This window comes from Staurois parvus, unplaced genomic scaffold (genome assembly GCF_062004578.1).
Source record: "Staurois parvus isolate SC_StPar_1 unplaced genomic scaffold, SC_StPar_1.0 ptg000243l, whole genome shotgun sequence".
NCBI classification, from domain to species: domain Eukaryota; kingdom Metazoa; phylum Chordata; class Amphibia; order Anura; family Ranidae; genus Staurois; species Staurois parvus.
Genome location: NW_028318039.1, coordinates 14,970,894 through 14,990,939, shown reverse-complemented (window position 1 = coordinate 14,990,939; position 20,046 = coordinate 14,970,894). Strand labels below are relative to the sequence as shown.

At 41.4% G+C, this 20,046-nt stretch overlaps 1 protein-coding gene across 1 annotated transcript in view; it reads right to left on the bottom strand.

Moving 5' to 3' along the window:
- Nucleotides 1-6,245: 6,245 nt before the first annotated feature.
- The window catches only part of GPR180 (G protein-coupled receptor 180), a 59,385-nt gene continuing 45,584 nt past the window's right edge, over nt 6,246-20,046 (bottom strand). Inside the window, exons 7-9 of the mRNA XM_089680478.1 lie at nt 11,745-11,936; nt 8,230-8,307; nt 6,246-7,512 (exon numbers count right to left, since the gene is read on the bottom strand). Coding sequence (XP_089536604.1) covers nt 7,354-7,512; nt 8,230-8,307; nt 11,745-11,936 — 429 coding nt within the window. The 3' untranslated portion in view covers nt 6,246-7,353. The remainder of the gene's footprint in view (nt 7,513-8,229; nt 8,308-11,744; nt 11,937-20,046) is intronic.

Sequence of the window (20,046 nt, the reverse complement as noted above, 5' to 3'; positions counted from 1 at the left end):
GGGCACCACTGGCAGGTGCTCTGGGGCTCCTGTAAGGAGCGCAATTCCTTCCTCTGCTTTAAAGTGTTACTAAACCCAGGACTGTGCATTCACTATATCTGGTCTCCCACCATACATAGAACATGGACGTGCAATTATTTTAGTAAATATAAACTACCTTTTCCCATCAGCAGTTAGAGCAGTCTTATGACTGCTATCAGTGTCCAGCTGGGCACTGGTTAAAGCTTGTAGGAAGTTTTTATTCTGCTCTAGGAGGATGCAGAACTCCTGACGTCTGTCTGGACAGTGCTTAAAAAAAAAAAAAAAAAAAAAAAAAAAAAAAAACAGACCTCTCTAGCAATACACAGCAAACTGAACATGTGCAGAGTGGCTCCACACAACATATCTTATCAGGACATGAGAGGGAGACAGTGAAAGAAGGGGAGGATCAGAGATGACAGGATGAAACAGCGTTTTTACACAATGCAGAATTAACACCTCAGGTTCCACAGTGAGTATAACAAGTATGCTTTACTATATATACAGACTGATTTTACTGTTGCCAACTTTTATCCAGCCAGTTAAAAACCACATCATTCCCACTAGTACATGGGTGTACTACATGGTCTTCTAATCTTTAAAATGGAACTCAGATCTAAAAAATAAAAAATTGCTAAGAGGTAAATATTTTTTGGTTAAAGTGACAGGCAAAGTCTCTTCTGCTAAAAAAAATAATAATACATTTTTTCTTAATTCTTTTTCTGTGAACACTGTACAACTCATGCACCATGCACTCTTTGCTTAATAATGCTAGGAATGGGCCAGGTGCCAGGAATAATGAAACTCCTGTGCGCATGTGCAGCGGTCACCTAGTAGCCACAGAGGATACCTGGGTACCTGGAATTAGTAGCAGCAGTAGAGATGGTAGTGCCATGAGACAGAGCCTGCATCACACAGCACTGGAGAAGGGCAAACGTACACGGTAAGGTAATGAGTGAATATGCTGTACATACTTGCACATTACTACAAAAGCTCAGTCAGCACACAGTGGCCAGTCACATTAATGGGACACTAGTCAAAATTAAACCATGGAAAACACACAGAGAGAAAACCCTACATCATATGGGCCATAATCTGGTGATCGTAGAATGCACCTACTGGTGCTCCTGGAACACCCACTCAAGGCTTCTTGCTATCTCTCTCATATGATATGAAATAATATTGGACCTAAACAGTTAGGGTAAACTGAATGGATTTTCTGACATTAACAAAAATATGTTGCTTACCAGACACATAGTTTACTAAATGCTTTGGAAGTCCCCTTAAAATGTACCTCCAGGTAAACAGAAAAGCACCATCAACCAGCAAAGCTAAAAGAAGCATTTGCCCAAGTATGGTTTTCAATTCCATTCGCAATTTTGAAGAAATAATGCTATGTTTCAGCCTGTTGCAGAAGACTAAACCTGTCTCATACAATGCCTCCTTTTTAAAATGCCAAACAAGTCATTAATGCAAATTTTTAAGGAAATTTTCAGTTGCCTGGCTGTTAAAATGAGCGAATGGCTTCAATACTATTTGAATCACTGTAATGAAGCAAATATGCAGATCAGAAATTCTGATATCACAGGCTGTATGCTTAATACTTTTTGCGCAAGTGATGCAGAAGGTATTAAGGCCAGAGCCAGATAATTAGCACAACTTTCATATTTCTTTTAATACTGGCTTTCTTTATATTGACGGTTGTCACACTAAACATTTGGCAAAAACAGTTCCTTAACAGTGCTCCACTCATCAAACATCCCATGAAGTGTTGAACACCAAAGTGACACAAGAGTTGCTTCAAAGTATATCTGCCTGTCCACATTTGTGGCCTATTCAGGTCTTTGTGGAAGGAGGAGGATGTTTGCCTGTCCCCTTGTATACCCAATGTGCTGATCAGAGTGCTGTTAGCTAGGTCTCCTGTCCTGCCATTCAGAGTGTGGCTCTGAGGAAGAGGCAAGTCCTCGAAACGTGTCAACCAATTGGATGTCTACACTCCCTATTACGGACTGTTACTCAGTGCGGTGTTGACCAAGCTGTTCTTTTATAACGTGCCTTGACTTTGCTGTCGTTTGTGAGTACACCTACTTTATTTCTTAAACATTTTTTATGGTAATGCACTAGGCTTGTACACCCTCGGTTTGTTCTCTCCTCATTAAGTATATTTGGATTCCCCCGGTCTATTTGAGGGCAGCAAGGTGTGCATGTTCTAGGACATTCTTAATGTGGTTGTAGCCTGCATCAAGTCCATCCTGAAGTGCAGCATTCGTGTTTGCTGGTTCCTTTAACCACTGTAGGTTAGTGATTAATAATAACTTATACTGACAAATATCTAGGCTGTCATTTTCTCTTAAATCTTCTGTAAAGAATTAAAAAAAACAAAAAAACAAAACAAAAAAACAAAAAACACTAGTTGCCAGGCTTGTCATGTCGATCCAAAAGGCTTTAATACTCTCAGTTACTGACTAAGAACAAAGATGCACATCCAAATTCTGACTTCAATTTAGCTTTCGTTGTCGCAAGCTTGTTCTGAATCAGTTATACAAATTATTGAGGTTGGGGACACACGGGGAACTAGCATTTTCAAGGAGTCAGAAATGGCATCCTCTGTACTTAATTCTGTAGAAATTTCCTCCTCCCATCATCATTTGGCCATGAGATTTCCATATTCATAAGGTGCAAATGTCTTACACACAAAGCCTAATTCTCTAGGTCAATGAAAAAAAATTAAACTGCAAACACCCATCAGAAAATAGGAGGAAGACAACCATAGCTGGAAGAATACTAAGCTATATGGCTTCATTACTACACTTCTTAAATGGAGGATATTTAGGACATTTTACTGCAAAGGATTATAACAAATCCCTCAAGTATTTTTGTTTTTCAATTAAAAAATAATCCTGATTAGGTATCCTTGGGCATGAACCCATGTAGATCTGTTTGCATAAGCTGTTTCTATCAGTGCTTCTGTAAGTTAATCTGCTGCTATGGCTTCATTGCAGTTATAGAGAAAGTTGGTGAAATGAGTAGGTTAAAAAGGCACACATTATCATTTTCTATGAACGCTTACGCTGATGAAATAAGAAAATCTATTAACAAAATGAACTACTGAAAGGCAGCCCAGAAGTGTCAGAATTAAAAGGAAAGGTTTTACTGTTTTCCAAAATAATTCATTCTGGAGTCTCCAGTGGGTTGTTTTTGTGCCCATGCTATGCTTTGCGCTTCTGGTTACTTTTGTCAAAGTTTTGATTTGCATAAGCTGCTGCCAATTAGCATTGGACTTGAAACAATTCCAGACTGGAGGGGCCAGAGTTATCTGCAATGCTGAGAACATCTAGAGATACAGGATGGTTACTGCTTTTGCCTTGTGGAAATGTTTGCTGACAGTTTTCTCACTTCCATCACACATTCACTATTAGGAAATATGATTTTGACAGCCATAGTAAACAGCTCATGGTATATTAAAAAAAAGACTAGAACAAAGACTTTCTTGCTTTGCATTTGTAGGAAAAATTATACAATTAATATGCGGTTTAGACCAGTTATTGAAATGAAGGCAGCAATCCTGCCGCTGCCTGCAACTTGCTGGGAGAACAAAGAATTCACTCACCTGCTTCCTTGCTGGCCAAACCGAGTGTCACTCTCCTGCTGCTCATTTGCTGGCGAGGAAGGCTGTGCAGAATTTTGGTTAGCAAACAGTGTTGCCTTAGAAGCAGTTAAGTTACATTTAGCAATCCTTGATGCCGGCAAGTTGCCACCAGTATGAGGATTGCTAGTCTGACAAAGTCCTAAATGCACCCAAGTAACCTGTGGACCTGGGAATTAAAAATAGGCAGTGTCAAGTATCCTTTAAGTAGGTCTGCAATCCGTCTATTGCCTTTCAAATAGTTGTATATTATTAACAAGCAGTAAAAAAAAAAAAAGTTTAAAACAAGCTCTCGCTAACCTCAGTACCTAAAGAGGCTGTGGAGCAATTAATTCTTAAGAGTCACATGAGGAGGCAAAGTTAAGTCTGCTCTCTAACCATTATAAGAAGAAGCATAGCCAAAGCCTTTTTGGTTCTACTTCTCCTAAAGATCAAACTGAGTGCAGACTGTTCTGCACTCCTATGACCAGATTTCAGTCTGGCAGCAGGCCCACTGTCGGCTGACATCACAGAGCCGGTCTAGGCTCTGAAAAGATCTCGACCATATGGTCGGAATCCACTCAGAACCCTGGACTGGCAGCTGGTCATCCTCTCAACCTAGCACTCCAGTGAGCGCTTGAAGGGCTGGTGACTGACAGTCGCTGCTTTCTGCTCAAAGCAGAGGGGGAGAACTGAACGATCCTGATGTTTGATCGCTCAGTTCTGTGCAGCGCCAACAGGGAACAGATGCAGCATGGGATTAATGCTGCATCCTCCTAGAGGAGTATGTTTTTTTTTTTTTTTTAATTTCTAAAGCCCATTCTTCTCTTTTAGTGGTTAGACTGTGTTTGCTGATGGGGCAGCAAAGTATGCTCCTGAAAGTAAAATGAAAGATTTCTGCTACAAACTTTCAAGATTAATTGCTCTACAGCAGGGGTCAGCAACCAGTAGATCATGATCTTACATTAGATCACGGTCAGGGCTTACTGGCCTGACACCCCAGAGCATCAAACAAGAGTGCATTCCAGAGGGACTACTTGTAAAGTTGGAGCTGTAGTAGGGAGCAAGAGCTGCATAAGTTGATTTCTCCTCCATAGTGCTGGCTCCTACGCCCTGTGAAAGGTTGGTGGCTATAGCATCTGCCAAGCATGACCCATTCACGTTAACGAGTCCGTTCTGCAAGTGCCCTGCAACTTTCTGCAGTACAGCAAACAAGGGGTTAAATAGGCAGTGGTGTGTTGCTTTCTCTCCACCCTGCTTTAACCCCTTTGACCCCACAGAAGCATGCAGTTGCAGGGCACTTGCAAAGTGGCTCGATTTACTTGAATGGGTCTCAATTGACAAGCGGTAGCACCCATCAAAACCAACAGGGGGTGTAATTCTTGCTGCGGCATGTGTACACCTTTGGTTGCTGCCTCAGCAGATAAAGGGGGGGAAATGTAGGGATTGGGGGCAGTAAACCCTCAACTCAATCGCAGGGTTATACCACCTCTCTAACTTTACATGTGAAAGAGCCCTAACAGTGCCGCTACTGGATGCAACTAAGGGCCCATTCACAAGTGCAGCACTGCTGCTCCTCTGCAAAGCGATCCAAGTGCGTTTGACAGGTGGTGAGGAGGCGATATGTTGACTCCTCACCACCTGATTTAAACCCGTGATTGCTGTGCAATGCATGCGATTGTGACACGGTAGTACGGCAAGTAGAGATTTAAAGTGTGAGGAGGTGACACTGGTTGAAACTGTGCCCAGTGATCTTTGACTTCTCTCATTTTGTTCAGTTAGATTTCCACCTCTTTATGGCTGCCTACCCCTGCTCTACAGTGTCTGCAGATACAGAGGTCAGCGTGATCGGTTTACTATTTTAGGCTACTTTCACACTCCTCTGTTCTTTGTGAAAAAAGGACATGTAATTCAAAAAACACACCAAAAATGCACAAAGGATGCATTATTGATGCATTTTCCATTCATTTCATGAGGAGGTGCATTTTTGGTGTTTTTTTACCGCACTAAAAATGCTTATTTGCAGGACTTGTTTGAAAAATTGCAGTGGACCCAAAACTGACCAGTGTGAAGCATTCCATAGGATTTAATATCATGTTTTTTTTTTTTTTTAGTTACGCAAAAAAGGAAGAAAAACTGATCAGTGTGAAAGCAGCCGTAGTGTTTGTTAGAAATATGTAATTATGTGAATGCCTATGACCTGGTTATAGTTCTACTTTAATATTTCTATCTGTATCCAACTACTGGACTAGATTATGCTTACTGAAGAACATTATATTTTAAAGTAGCACTCCAGGCAAACAACCAATTTCATACACATTAATGGTTTTACCTGCACAGAAATAAAAAGAGTTGTAGACTAGAGCTCCAGGTGCAATTGCATGTGAACATCCACTGATTGGAAACACTTGGACATACCTGCTGCAAAAATGCGATGATGTGAGCAGTGTACTGCCCTTAGAGGCCATTTGCATGAGCCTTTACTGTGCCACACTAGAAACTGGAAGCAGAACATAAGTATGTTATATGCACAGAAGGCTGCCCATGTGTGTATACATTTGTATTTTTTTTCCTTTTCATTCTCACAAAACCACAGATTCCCTTTTGTTCTCCAAACCAGGTTTATTCTTAGTCAGTGGTTATGGATAGATAGGACAATCTGGCTACTCCTTTGTAACACACTTTTGGATTTTTTTTTTAGGTGTGATTGCTAAAACCAAGCATAACAAAATGACATAATTTTAAATAATATAAAAAGTCTTATGCTATAGAAGTTACATTTACATTTTCCCCCAAACATAACATTTACAGCAGAGCCATAAATCATAAATAAAAACACATAAAACATGCACATATAAAAATAGATGCATAGCCAAATGGCACTTCATTTATAGTCTGCTGTAGTGGTAAGGATGCTCCGTGTGTCAAAGCTCATTACAAGAGCCGATAAAACAGCACCAAAATATCTACAACTTGAAATCCACAAGGACCATGTACTTTCTAATGTTGTACTGTGTTTAGAAATGACACCATAGCTCTTATGTTTATTCAATGGTTTCTTGTTACTAGTCCCAAAAAAGGACCACAGGCCAGCGGTTTCTTTCATTCAATGAAAGGAACACTCAGGGATTTATTGATTACTGTCTTCATACAGCTTTCCCCCAGGATTCACACGTTAATAGGATTCAACTGGTAAATGCATGAATCCTGGGTGAAAGTTGCAAGAAGGTTTATAAACTGACCTCGGAGTGTCACTTGTGGTACCCAAATGTTATAAATGAAATTATTTCCCAGTGCTAAAAATAATTCATACTCTTCATGTTAGCAACAGTTTTCAAAAATGGCAAGTGCTAAAGGTGTTTAATAGCCAAAATTATGTATGGGTTTGCCATGTTGCAAACCCATACAAGAAACCACAATCACTCCCACTGGGATTAGATAGTTTTCGAGAACAGACAGATTTTGGATCTGATCATTGGATGAAAGGACTAAGTATGCATAGCCACTTTTGTGTCAATGAGATTTAACAAGAGATGGGGGGGAAACAAAAACATTTGAGGTCTCAAATCTTTAAAAAGTAGAAACAGATCTTGTCACCAAGCATATAGAAGCGGGAGGGGTCATATCTCTTGCTGTCCCAGCCCTGGCCCTGGAGCATATCAGGTATTCACTGTGAAGCAATGTGAGGTCTACGCAGTTCTTTCATTGTATCAAGGGTAGTAGCGACTTTTGTGTCCAGATGATACAGTAAGAGGAAGGGTTACTGAAGAAAGAGAGGATACTTCCCAGTAAAGGCTGTGCGACAAGAAAAGTCTATATAGGATGATCATTGAGAGTGACTGAGACAGGATCACGCCAACAGTGATGACCTATGGAAAGAAAGGAGAGCGTGTGAGGCTGTTAGCCGAGGTGCTTCCCCAAGATGGCAACCTGACAAATGATGTAACATGCATTAAAAAAAAAACAAAAAAAAGGCCACTATATTGATTTGCATTTTGCTTTTACAGTTTTCTTATAATAAAATACCTATTAAAGAGCTGCCAAACATGTTCCAATGTGTCGATATTCACACAACTATTTGACATGGTACAATTGTGTCCATGATTGCTACAGTTCTAAGACAGGTTGAATGTCAGAATTCTGCTGAGAGACCACTGCTTCCATACAGAGAGTAAGGGTCCTTTTCTGCAGCTTGCTAGCAAGGGACCGGCATTTCTGCTTGGGTGAATTTGCATGCCTTATGTATTTAGCTTACTTAAACTAGATTTAATAAGTTGAGCATGATTTTACATATTTATCTATCGATCACACACACACAGCTGATAAGCATCCTATACATGATCATGTTTTCTAATCTGTTAACAAATCTTTCACATCCATTATTTTGCATCAGATATGACTGGATCCAGACCATACACTATAAAAAAAGGCATGTGTATCTAGTGTCTGACACCACACTGTATTCAGATTTATTAATTCAGGAACACCGGTGGAAGCCTAAAAAAGTGGTGTGAAAGGAATAAGAAGTGTATGGCATAATGGAACAAAACACCTCTAAATGAGTCAGCTTAGATTATGAAACATACCTTTTCTCTTTGATATTCTTTAAACAAGTATGATATGGCTGCAAAACATGGGTGGCATAGAAACCACAATAAACAGCCCTGAAACACAAAAAAGTGATTCACATTATTTGCTTTGAACACTTTAGTCATCAAATTTTCATAAAACTAAAAGGCTTATGCAAGACTGAAGAGAATCTTCCATGTAATAAAAATAGCTCATTTCCTAGTGACAAGTCACTTCACCAAGGTTTTTTATAAAGACAGCTATACATTTCTTTAGTATTAATGCATTACAGCCCATTAAAAAACAAGGTAGCTGATTCATAACTGGAAAAAACACAATCACCAATCAGAATTCTTGAATAATATTCCCAAAAGAATGTTAAAACATGTTAAGTTGCTATGGTCAACAATTCCACCCCCTCCTAATTGTTAATTGAGGCTACCTACCACAATAAAAGGACAACTATACTTTTGCACATGTTGTCAGCTGAGACATGCCCCACCCTCTTAAGTGCAGCCCACCAAATCCAGTATTTACTGTACCTTTGCTCTGGTTCCAGTGATCTTCACTGTGTAGCCCTGCCCAGAGACACATGGCCTTCTTCTTCTAAAAGCATCCCTGCCAGTACCTATTTAGACATATCCAAAGGCCACATTCAAAGAGAACATCACTCAAAAAGGTAGAGTGGTAAGTATAGGATCAAGTGGGCTGTAATCGGGGTGGGGCTGTGCCCTTAAAAGTCAACTTAAAGCAGTTCACCATGGAAAAAAATAAATAAATAAAAAAGGACACCTACCTGCGCCATCTTCACCCGAGCTAGTTCTTCACTAGCCTTCAGGTTCCTGGTGCCAGCATCCCAACCACTAGCAGCCAGATATGCTGATTTCAGCTTCACAACCCTTTGTGAATGGTCCTGAAGTCTTCTGGGACATGTCAAAACAAGGTACCCGATGACCCCCCATTAAAAAATTACAAGCTAAATATGGAAGAGGAGGACGTAAAGTGGTAGTAAAGTTAGAGAAAAAAAAAAAAAATTCCTACTGCAAGGTAAAGGCATAATGTGCTAGCATGCCAACACATTATGAAAGTCTTACTTTGAAACAAAGCCCTCCAGGGGCTCGCTGTCACCCCTGCAGAGGTTTCCATCTTCACCTGGTCTTCCAGGCTGCGGCTCCAACAAATGGCAGAGCCGCGATGACGTCACTCTAGCATGTGTGCACAGAAGTCACGTGCGTGGCACAGAGCTCTGAAGGAATGGCATGGGTATTCTGTTCCTTCAGAGCGCATGCGTCAGTGATGTCACTGGCTGCCGCTCACTAGAATATCTCCTAAATTGTGAAAGTTTAGGAGATACTCATTTTACCTATAGGCAAGCTTCATTATAAGCTTACCTGTAGGTAAAAATAAAAAAAATTGAGTTTACTACCACTGTAAAGTGGAACTTCCCATTTTAGGTGAAGTTCCGCTTTAAATCATAGAATCAATTGTCCATTAAAACTTTTACTGCTTAGCCACTTGCCTACCGGGCACTTATAACCCCCTCCTGCCCAAGCCATTTTTCAGCTTTCAGCGCTGTCACACTTTGAATGACAATTGAGCAGTCATGCAACACTGTACCCAGATGACATTTTTATAATTTTTTTCACACAAATAGAGCTTTCTTTTGGTGGTATTTACTCACGGCTGGGCGTTTTATTTTTTTCACTATGAACTAAAAAGAGCAAAAAATTTGAAAAAAAAAAAAAAAAGAAGGTTTTTCTTTGTTTTTATTATAAATTTTTATCCTTTACTGATGTACGTTGATGAGGTTGCACTGACAGGCGGCACTTATGGGAACTGATGAGCTGGCACTGACTGGCGGCACTACTGGGCACTGACGGGTGGCAATGACTGGCAGCACTGCTGGGCTGCACGGGTAGGTGGTACTGCTGGGCACAGGTGGGTGGCACTGCTGGGTAATGATCATCAGGGCACTGATCATCAGTGCCCTGATGATCGGTGACGATCTCTCCTCTGACTACTGCCGGTTCTCGGCAGTACTTTCCTCACGCTGTGACAGTGTGAGGAATGTGCAGCAGATAACCGGCAATTGCTTTTTCCGGTGATCAGTGTGTCATTGGACACGGCTGATCGCGTAGTAAAAGGCCGCTGTGATTGGCCTTTCACCATACCATGTGATCAGCTGTGTCCGTAGGACACAGAGATTACGGAGACCGTCGGGGGCGCGCAGGAGAGCGCATTCTGGGAGGACAATATATGACGCCCACCCAGAATTGGCCGGCTGTAGTGAAGCCGTCATTCCGCTATCTGCGGTTGGCAAGTGGTTAAAGCGGAGTTCCACCTGGGAAAAATAAATAATTAAATAAATAAAAGTCAGCAGCTACAAAAACTGTAGCTGCTGACTTTTAAAATACAGACACTTACCTGTCCCTTGGTTCCGTGGTGTCCTCACCACCTCCGGTTTCACAGGCCGTCTTCTCTCCCTGGCGCAGGCATCTTCAGTGTGGGCACCCGGCTATGACAGTTTGTGGCTTCACAGCCGGCATATGCACGAGAAGTGCTGCGCTTTGTGAATGGCCCTGTAGTCTTATGGGTCCCAAGTGTCCCAGAAGACTATGGGGAGGGAGGACAACTTCCGCTTCTGATTGCCTAGGCGATTGCAGCGGAAGTGGGAGCGGGTACCTGTCAAATTTGGGTACCCACCCCCCTACCACAGGTGTCAATCCTTAATGGGGAGTGGGGACAAAGGCTTAAAGCGGAACTTCCCCTTTTGGGTGGAGCTCTGCTTTAAGATTTGTTTTTTCCTCCATTTTTTGCACAGGTGTAAAAATGCACATTTTAGGCCTGACAATTACTTAATACCTATCAAAACATATGTTTTGTGAAAGCAGGAACCCTGTAGAACAATGGTCTCCAAACTTTCCAAACAAAGGGCCTGTTTACTTCAGAATTTGGGATGGGGGAGGGGGGGCGACTTTGGGCAGTAGCAAATGCCCCAACATCAGTCAGAGCAAACAATGTCCTATCATTGGTTTTATTGGGAGGACTAGTGCCTGATTGTTGGTATCAGTGAGGGGAATAGCACCCCATCATAGGTGTCAGTGGAAGAAATGGTGCAGCATCATTTGTGTCTGTAGAAGGGATAGTGCCACAAGGGCCAGATAAAGGCAGGCAAAGGGCCACATCCGGCCCTCGGGCCGCAGTTTGGAGACCACTGCTGTAGAATAAAATGTTGGTAGTTTCATTTTATTTATGACACATGATACGCAGTATGTGCTAATGTTTATCTAGACAGATTTTCAGTAATTAATACATTTAAATTACATGCATTTTTATTAAATGTTATTTTTAAACATATCTTAACTTTATTTTATTACTATCACATGGAGACCAAGTCGTAATAAATGTACACCAACATGTCAGATTTGGAAACACCATCAGCAACAAATATTCAGATACCATTTTTTAGGCACTGAGAAATAACATGACAAAAAAATACATTAACATGGCATATTGATAACACATTGCATACCTTAGCAAATGTAATGTAGAACTGTCGCTTCATGGTGCTTCTCTCTACAGTGATAATGTGGTACAAACCAAATGCCAGCGATATAGCCAGGCAAACCTTCATTGCAATGAGAAGTAAACCTGCTAGACTCTGATGAGCATGGTAACTGTGGTGGTTGGTATCTTGAAACTGCTCCCATACTAACAGAATAACCTACAATAGTGCACACAAAATGTATTAGCAATCATATTAATAAATGGGCAAAGAATCAGCACAAACACTCAAATATACATTAAAGTGTCACTAAACCCAGACTGAATGTACACCGCTCATTACATGCTATATAACAGTGTGCATACTCACAAAGCCACTAAAGCATTCATTTTGTGTAGAGTGAAATATACCTGGTTGATCCTGCTTTGAGCGGTCTCTCCCATCTCTCTTTGTCCCCACTCTAGGCTGAGATTATGTAGCCCTGCTGGTGTCCTCTACTGAGCATGCTCTAATTTCAGATCCCTTCTAAGATCTACATTTCCTCCTTTTTCTTATATGTGCAGTCTACATGACTATAGAGTCACATATGTGGGTGTACACCCCGTGGTAAATCACACTCCCTCTCCCCCTCCTTCATGTCCTATTGCTAAACACTATGGGAATGGGATAGTATGCAGATTGATTACATGCGCTGAGCGAACCATTGGCGCTTTATAAATACTGTATAATAATAATAATAATTTACTAAGAAACTCCCCAAAAAGCTTTGTTTTAACATTAATCAGTATTAAATATATCAAATGTAGTTGCTAAAATTTGAATAGTCAAAAAGAGCCTAGAATGCAGATGCCATCTGAACAAAATGAACGCTAGTGTCAGTTATATTTGACTTCGCCTACACCATTTTAATGCCAAAAAAAAAAAAGAGAACGAAATAATGATTTATAGGGAGCTGTAAAGTTTTTTGATATTTATCATTTAATTTGAATCGTTGTTTGTAACAGTTTTTTTTTTTGTCATGTGAATGGCACAGAATAAATCAGGGCTGTACAGACAGACTCATACTGTAATAATAGAAGCCCCTCCTAAAGATCTTTCTCTGCAGATAGCAAAGGAAATACGGAAAGGTCATGTGACCACACAACAATGCTGCAGGAAAAAGATACTTCGAGGATTAAAAAAATATATACCGTGCCATGATATAATTTATGGGAATGAACTATGGCAATCAACACTTCTCTTTTCAGGATCACTTTAAGTACCAACAAACATTAGAAAACAGGCCTTGGGGTTTTTAGTGTAAATTAAAATCTTTATAAAAAAACTATGGAATCTGCATGTCTTCTTTCCATCACAAATCCCAAATATAAGGGTTTTATTTCTTAATCTATAATAGTGGGTGGGCCATGAAAATAATTTTCTTATGCCCCTGGGCAACCTGTGTACCTAGAACTAGTTTACAGCACAGATACAGCCAATCAAAATCTTGGCTTTTATGCTTGGAAAATGTAGCCAGAAAAGGATATGGTGAGGTGGGCTAAAAGGGACCAAAATACCCTCCACGACACTAGTTCAAAGCATGGTGGAAAATCCCCAATAAAGAGGCTACCTGCACACCTCACCTCTTTTCAAAAATCCCCAAAATAAGGGGTTTATGCCTCACTTTAGAGTAATGGAGGAACCCATGCAAATCTTACCCCTGGGCTCTTCTGTACCTTACACTAGTTTTGTGGAAGTCTTATTGGTTCCTTTTAGCCCAATATAGATGTTTGATAAAAAAAAAGGTTTTGCATTCTATATAGAAAACCCATAATGCTCTGTACACCAATGTCATGGATGCTCTTGCAGTCAATGTTTTATTGTATTTTCACTTTAACTCAACAGGATTTAACCAAGATCTAAAATATCACTTGTGGGTGGACTGGCACTAGTAAAATGTTTGAGACCATTATGAAAATCTGAACTCCAAGTACAAAAATGTTTGTAAATCCACTGTGCATGCTAAATGTCTTTGCAAACCTAGGTATTATTATATAAAAAGTAGTGGTAACATCATAACTGCTGCCATAGGCTGTGCAAGCTGCCCTCACTATAGGCTGCCTGTACTAAACTACAGGATACAAGAACAGTGAAGAAATTGATCTGCCCTACTGCCACTGTGTTAAAATCATCCTTTTTTACATCAACCACAAAAAGTTACATCAAAAGTACAGTAGGTTTACGCGTTTCGGCCACACAATCTTAGTCATAACCCATAAAATGACATGAAAAATATATATGAGGTGGTGAGGACATATGTCCGGCCTACTAATTAGCCAATTAACTTAAATTGCAGAGTATGCAACAGCTGATATGAACAGCCAACAGGCTATGTCCAAACCACCACACCAGACAAAATGTACTAGAAAACATTGACCAATGATAAACCAAAACAAATGAAACAAGAACACTAAACAAAAAAATACATTTACAGGTACAGATGTCTTAGAGGAAAGAAAAGAGTAACCATGGACTTCTATATTTAGAAAAAAGGGGTAAATCATTAAGTCCTACACAGCAGAAAAGGGATCTAAGGGGAAGCAAAGAGATCTACTGCAGATGTAAATCTAGATCCCATCTTACATTTAACCCCCTGAGGAGATCTAGTCTGTAACTTAAAAATCCACCATGCTTCCCTGCTCTAGAGACTCCTCTCTCTATAACCTCCTCTGGGCGAATGAGACTGCCTCTCACTGCCACAAGATCAGTCTCCCTGCATGAGGAGAGAGAGCATCAGTAATTGGTCTTTATTACAGGATACTTCTGCACCCAAGCAGTTTCATGCTGGATTACTAAAATAAAAAGATAAGCGGTCAGCACTATGGTTAGAACACAGGCAGCCAGCAAAAACAAGGGTAGATACGGTGTACAAACCCTGAGAAATCCACTGACTCGTATGTTTGCAATGCCCTAATCGTCAAAACAAATGTAAGTTTTTTTCACTTTATGTTGGTTTTTCATTTATATGTACATCAGTGAAAATGACAATCATACTCGACTCATACATCCATGTGACAAGTGCAAAAAAGTTAAAAAGGAAGTCTCCAAGGTGTCATGCGTCCAAGTGCAAAAAAAATATAGTGCCGCACACCTTCTTCAATTGAGAGCAAAACTTTCAATGCACAACCACATCGCACCCAGTGACCCTCACGGGCCTTGTAGACAAACATGCTTCTCCTATCCACGGGGAGGCTATGACACACCGGGGTTTATTTACTAAAGCTGGAGAGTCCAAAATCAGACTCCCTTCTGCATAGAAACCAATCAGCTTCTAACCTCAGCTTGTTCAATGAAGCTTTGGCAATGAAACCTGGAAGCTGATTGGTTTCTATGCAGAAGGGAGTCTGATTTTGGACTCTCCAGCTTTAGTAAATAAACCCCACCATGTCTTTGTAGACCATATACGCCTCCTATCAGCGTAGGAGGTGTATATTGTCTAGAAAGACATGGTGAAATGTCATAGCCCCCCTCCTTCATAGGAAGAACGTATGTTTATACAAAAACGAGGTGGAATGTCAGCGTTGGATGCCCCTCAAGGACATCCTCATGGATGAAATGTGCAAGGTGGAGTCTGTGCGCTAACATCACACCACTACATCAGATCTTGAGCAGCCGCTTCATTTGTAACTTATTCATGTGATGTCTCATTTTAGCTATTTGTCCTTGTGCTGTTACAATAATTATACCATACTACAACCCTGCTTTGTGTGCTCTGTTGATTCAGCTTTTGCCGGTCTACAAACCCACTGGAAGGAACAAAAAAAACATTAAAATGTGACAACAGAAAGTAGCCTAATCCTCATCTGAGAGCCAGTTCCCCTGAAGTTCTTTCATAAGTGCTATCATGTGAACCAAGTTCTTAAAGCAGCACAAACGTCACATTTAGCACTACATGAACTATTTAATATGATCACATGTGCAATATAGGAGCATAAAAGGAGCAGCAAGAGATTTGTAGCCAGTCTTAAAGAGAACAAGTAGTAAGTTAGTAAACCAGCCTCATACAGTATTGATCCAGCGCTATGAACATTTGCAGCAGCACTGGTTCTCTCTCTCAAAGGCTCAGATACATCGGCTCCTGCTGTTGTCAATCAAAAGCTGTGAGGAGGGAAGCAAACCACCACAGGTGCGCCACCATAGGAAACGACTTCTTATGAGGGTGCACAAAGAGAAGAGAGGAGCTGAGAGCACTGGTGGGGAACCCCAGAAGAGGAGGTTTGGGCCTCTCTGTGCAATATCATTACACAGAGCAGGAAAGTATAACGTTTGTTAAAAAGAAAAAAAAAAGAAAAGATAATAGATATAGCCTTTACATTACAGTAACGTGACAGACATATCTCAAGGCTTGGGTAAAAAGTCATTTTTGTATAAAAGGCTACATTCATTCACTCATCGCACTGACATGTGACAGGGCATCCCATGATACATTAATTCTCACTAATACAATGGTCAAAAGGCTCTTTTAACAAACTCTTGGAAGTATACAGACTGTTGCGTTTTATTGATCTGAAGGGAGGTGTTTTTTGTGTCTGTCCTTGTAAATCAGTATTATGTTCAATGTAATATCCCACCCTCTAGCCTTTCTATGAATAGGGGCAGCAATTCAAGCTTACTCTCTTTAGATGAGGACAGTTGCAGCCACTGATCAATGCATTCTGACAGCGGTGGGTGCCGCTGTGAAAATACAATGCTTCCACAAGGCAAATCTGGTAGACATTAGAGAACAGGTACAGATCTAGTAGAGTGACCCCTAACTGGGAAGGTGGGAACCCTACCTTTGAGACTTTAATCCTGAACGATGGTCTATCTGACTCACCTAGAAATGTTGGAATGAGAAGCTGGGGCACATAAGGAATGACAAGAAGGAAATCATTGTTGAGTAGTGGATGAGCAGCAGATTTGCACAGTCTAAAGCACATGCAGACAATTAAGGGAAATTTCTGTTGATGAAACATAGCCAACAAAAGGACAGAAGAACAATGTCATGGTTAAAGTTGAAAAGAAGAGATTATCTTAGGCAAGAAAGAAATCCTGAAACTCAACAACAGCTTGTTGCTATGCAAGACCGAAAAAAAGGTTCTAGGAAGGAGATAAGGCTGCCAGTTTAGACACCTGTCTCAGAGATAGCTACAAAGATAGAGCACAGAAAAAAAAATGTAATGGGTTCAAACAAGGCTTCTGATGCACAGAGAAAATCAGATTCAATTCCCATGGAGTCGCAGGGGAACAGATGATGGTGGGTGGGGGGCGATGGGGAGCTACATGGGAGATCCCCTGCACAAAGGTCTTAATCAAATAGTGAAAAGCCCATGGTCTCTCAGGGGTGTGGAAATGTAAAAAAAAATACTTATCCAAGGGACTAAAATCGGGGTCCCAATCTACTTGTCCCTTATGACAATCTATTTGTCCTGTTAAAAAGAAATAATCTTTTCCGAGAATGGAAAATATGAAGGGTTGATGTTTTTTTATTATTAGGCAAAGGTGCTTTTATTGGTAACTTGAACTGCACGGTTTTATCTCCTACTCACCTCCGGGGGGGGGGGGGGGGGGGGTGCAGCTGCTTAGCTGCTCGGATTGCTTTTACATAAGAGACAACTGATCGCGGAGGAAGTAACGATTGGTCACTATATTTGTCAAGGTGAGTACCATATTAGATGTTTCAGTGTAATCTGATGGCATAAGAGGGGGGTCATCAGCTACTGTTTGTAGGGCAATCTCCTGCCTTCCCATCATATTTCTTCAAGCGGGGCAGACAGATGACAGGTGCTCTTACATAGTGAATGGGAACATGTGGGAGTGTATACACATACTGGTCTATAGAAGACGGCAGAGCCCCTCTTCCGTGTGGCACTAGTGGCCCCAACAGTGTGCAGTACACAGAGCCCCAGGGTCTTTTCTTACAATTAGATCTAAAGTTGAGTCACACACTGGGTGCCCCTGACATGTCCTTGTATGCCACCTGATCTTTCCCCCCCCCCCTCAACCAATCACTGTCCTTTGCTGTTAAACAGCATCCGCATTAAGGATCATACCCTCATCATGCTTTTCTCAGCCTGCTGAGGTGGCCAATCAGTAACGCAGCTAGAGGGATGGGTGGGCTGCATCAGAGTATCACAAAAAGGTGAGAATCCATCAAACAGAGAAAGATAGATGGTGGATGCTATGGGAGGACTATCCTGGTATGGAGGAGGAGGTGGTTGGAACACCCTCAGCTACAGCCAATAATGACTGTGTAGCGGAAGAGGAGGGGGCGCGGTTTTTGCTTGATCTGCCAACAACGCTTGGAGGTGCAGGACTATCCTGGCGTGGAGGAGAAGGCGGACAGAGCACCCTCAGCTAGATCCGACAATGACTGTTTGGAGGAGGGTGCACAGCGCAGCCCGAGCTCAATCCGCCAATGACGCCTGGGAGTGCAGGACTATTCTGGCATGGAGAAGGAGACGGTGGGAGGGGGGGACACCCTCGGCTTGACTGGTAGCCGCTCGGATTGCTTTTAACAGGGAGCAAACAGTCGGCTCAGTAAGCCCTGCTGCTTACCCGCAGCAGAGCTAAATGTAAAAGAAACCCTCCTGCCCGGCGCACAGAACTACATGTCCTGGCCGTCTGGCGATAAGATTTGAACATCGCTGTCTCTGAAACAGAGTGGAGAGTGTAGGCACATAACCTTTGATGGTAAAAAAAGCCAAACATTGGTTCAGGCGTTACCACAGGAAGGAGATTATTCATGGCAGAACCCAAGGCAGCAAGGCCCTAAGTAATCATGAAACCCAGACTGAATCTGGAAAGCTCCACAAGCTAAACTCAATGCTCAACGGTAACTTCAAAAGGTAGCCATGCAACATCCAGTCCAGCAGGGTCCGGGCACAATAATGTCCAAAAGCCAGGTACGGAGGGAAATTTCTAATAGGTTTGAACTTTTGAATAAAAAGCCAAGAGGAAAGAAAATTGCTAGCAAAATTACAGGCTGGTCATAAAATATAACAAACAGCAAAACTTTTTTTTTGTTAATTTTTGGACAGAGCAGAGATGGGTTAGAACAACTATTAGTTTTTTGTTGCAGTCTGTGCCACCATTAGGGAGAATCACCCTCTCTATTTGTTCTGTTTAACATTATCATTGAAAGTGTAAGTAAAAGAAAACCCCAAATTATGGGTTTTCCCCAGAAAAGTAATGGGGAATGGGGGGGGGGGGGGGGGAATTTCCCAATGGAGACACTAGTTCTGCTGAGCTGTTCGTCCCCAAGAAATTCCCTTAGTTTGCAAGGATTTTCACTCCTTCTCACTATGGGACAGGAAGTGAAGGTAAATATCCCCCATGGGACATAGATCACAAAGAGTAAACCAACAGGGGTTAAAACCCTCCCTTACTATATCCCCCCCCAAAAAAAAAAAAAAAAAAAAAAAAGGAAACCCCCCCCCCCCCAAAAAAAGAAAAGGTTTTGCCTATAGTACTTTAATAAAGTGGTTCTAAAGGCTCAATGTTTTTTACCTTCATGTATTCTATGCAGAAGGTAAAAAACCTTGTGTGCAGCAGCACCCCAGCCTCCACCAATCCTTACCCAAAGCCCCTCTGATCCAGTGACGTTCTAGACAATCTCTGCTGTCTGGGGACTCTTCCTCCTCACTGGCTGAGACAGCAAGGGGAGCCTGCTGTTGTCAATCAGAGACAGTGAACCCATGAGGAGAAAACGCACCCGAGATGCAGCTCTATGTGTCTTATGGGGGCACTGCTCAAGTTGAAGAAGCCAGGAGCGTTGGTAGGGACACAAAAAAGAAGAGGATCTGGGCTGCTCAGTGCAAAACTACTAAGCAGGTTTGTTATTAAAAAAAAAACCAAAAAAAAAAAAAACACTGCTTTAGTGTCACTTAAACACAGCAGTGATGAAGAAAAGATGTCCATCCTACAATGATACTAGCAAAAATTGAGGCAAGTCTGTATTAACACAGGTTATAGTCTGGGCTACAGTTTTTTTTGTTTGCCAGTGCCCAATCTTCTTGTGAGTGGCAGTATACCCTGAATGTTTAAGACTTCCAGTGTCCCTCAATGGATCAGAAAAAGTCCACTGAGACTGGACCTAATCAATCTTTATTCTGTGGTATTGAATGAGCATTTTCAAGCTAAAAGATCAATTAAATTACTTTTGTTCATAATCAGAAAATGTTTGTTTGTTAAGTATATGGCTAGCATACCTGACATTTAGGGCCGATACACACTACAGAAATGCAGTCCAGATGGGTTTCAATATGCATGTTCTTGACGCGATCTGGTTCATTTTATCCCGCTCTCTTTT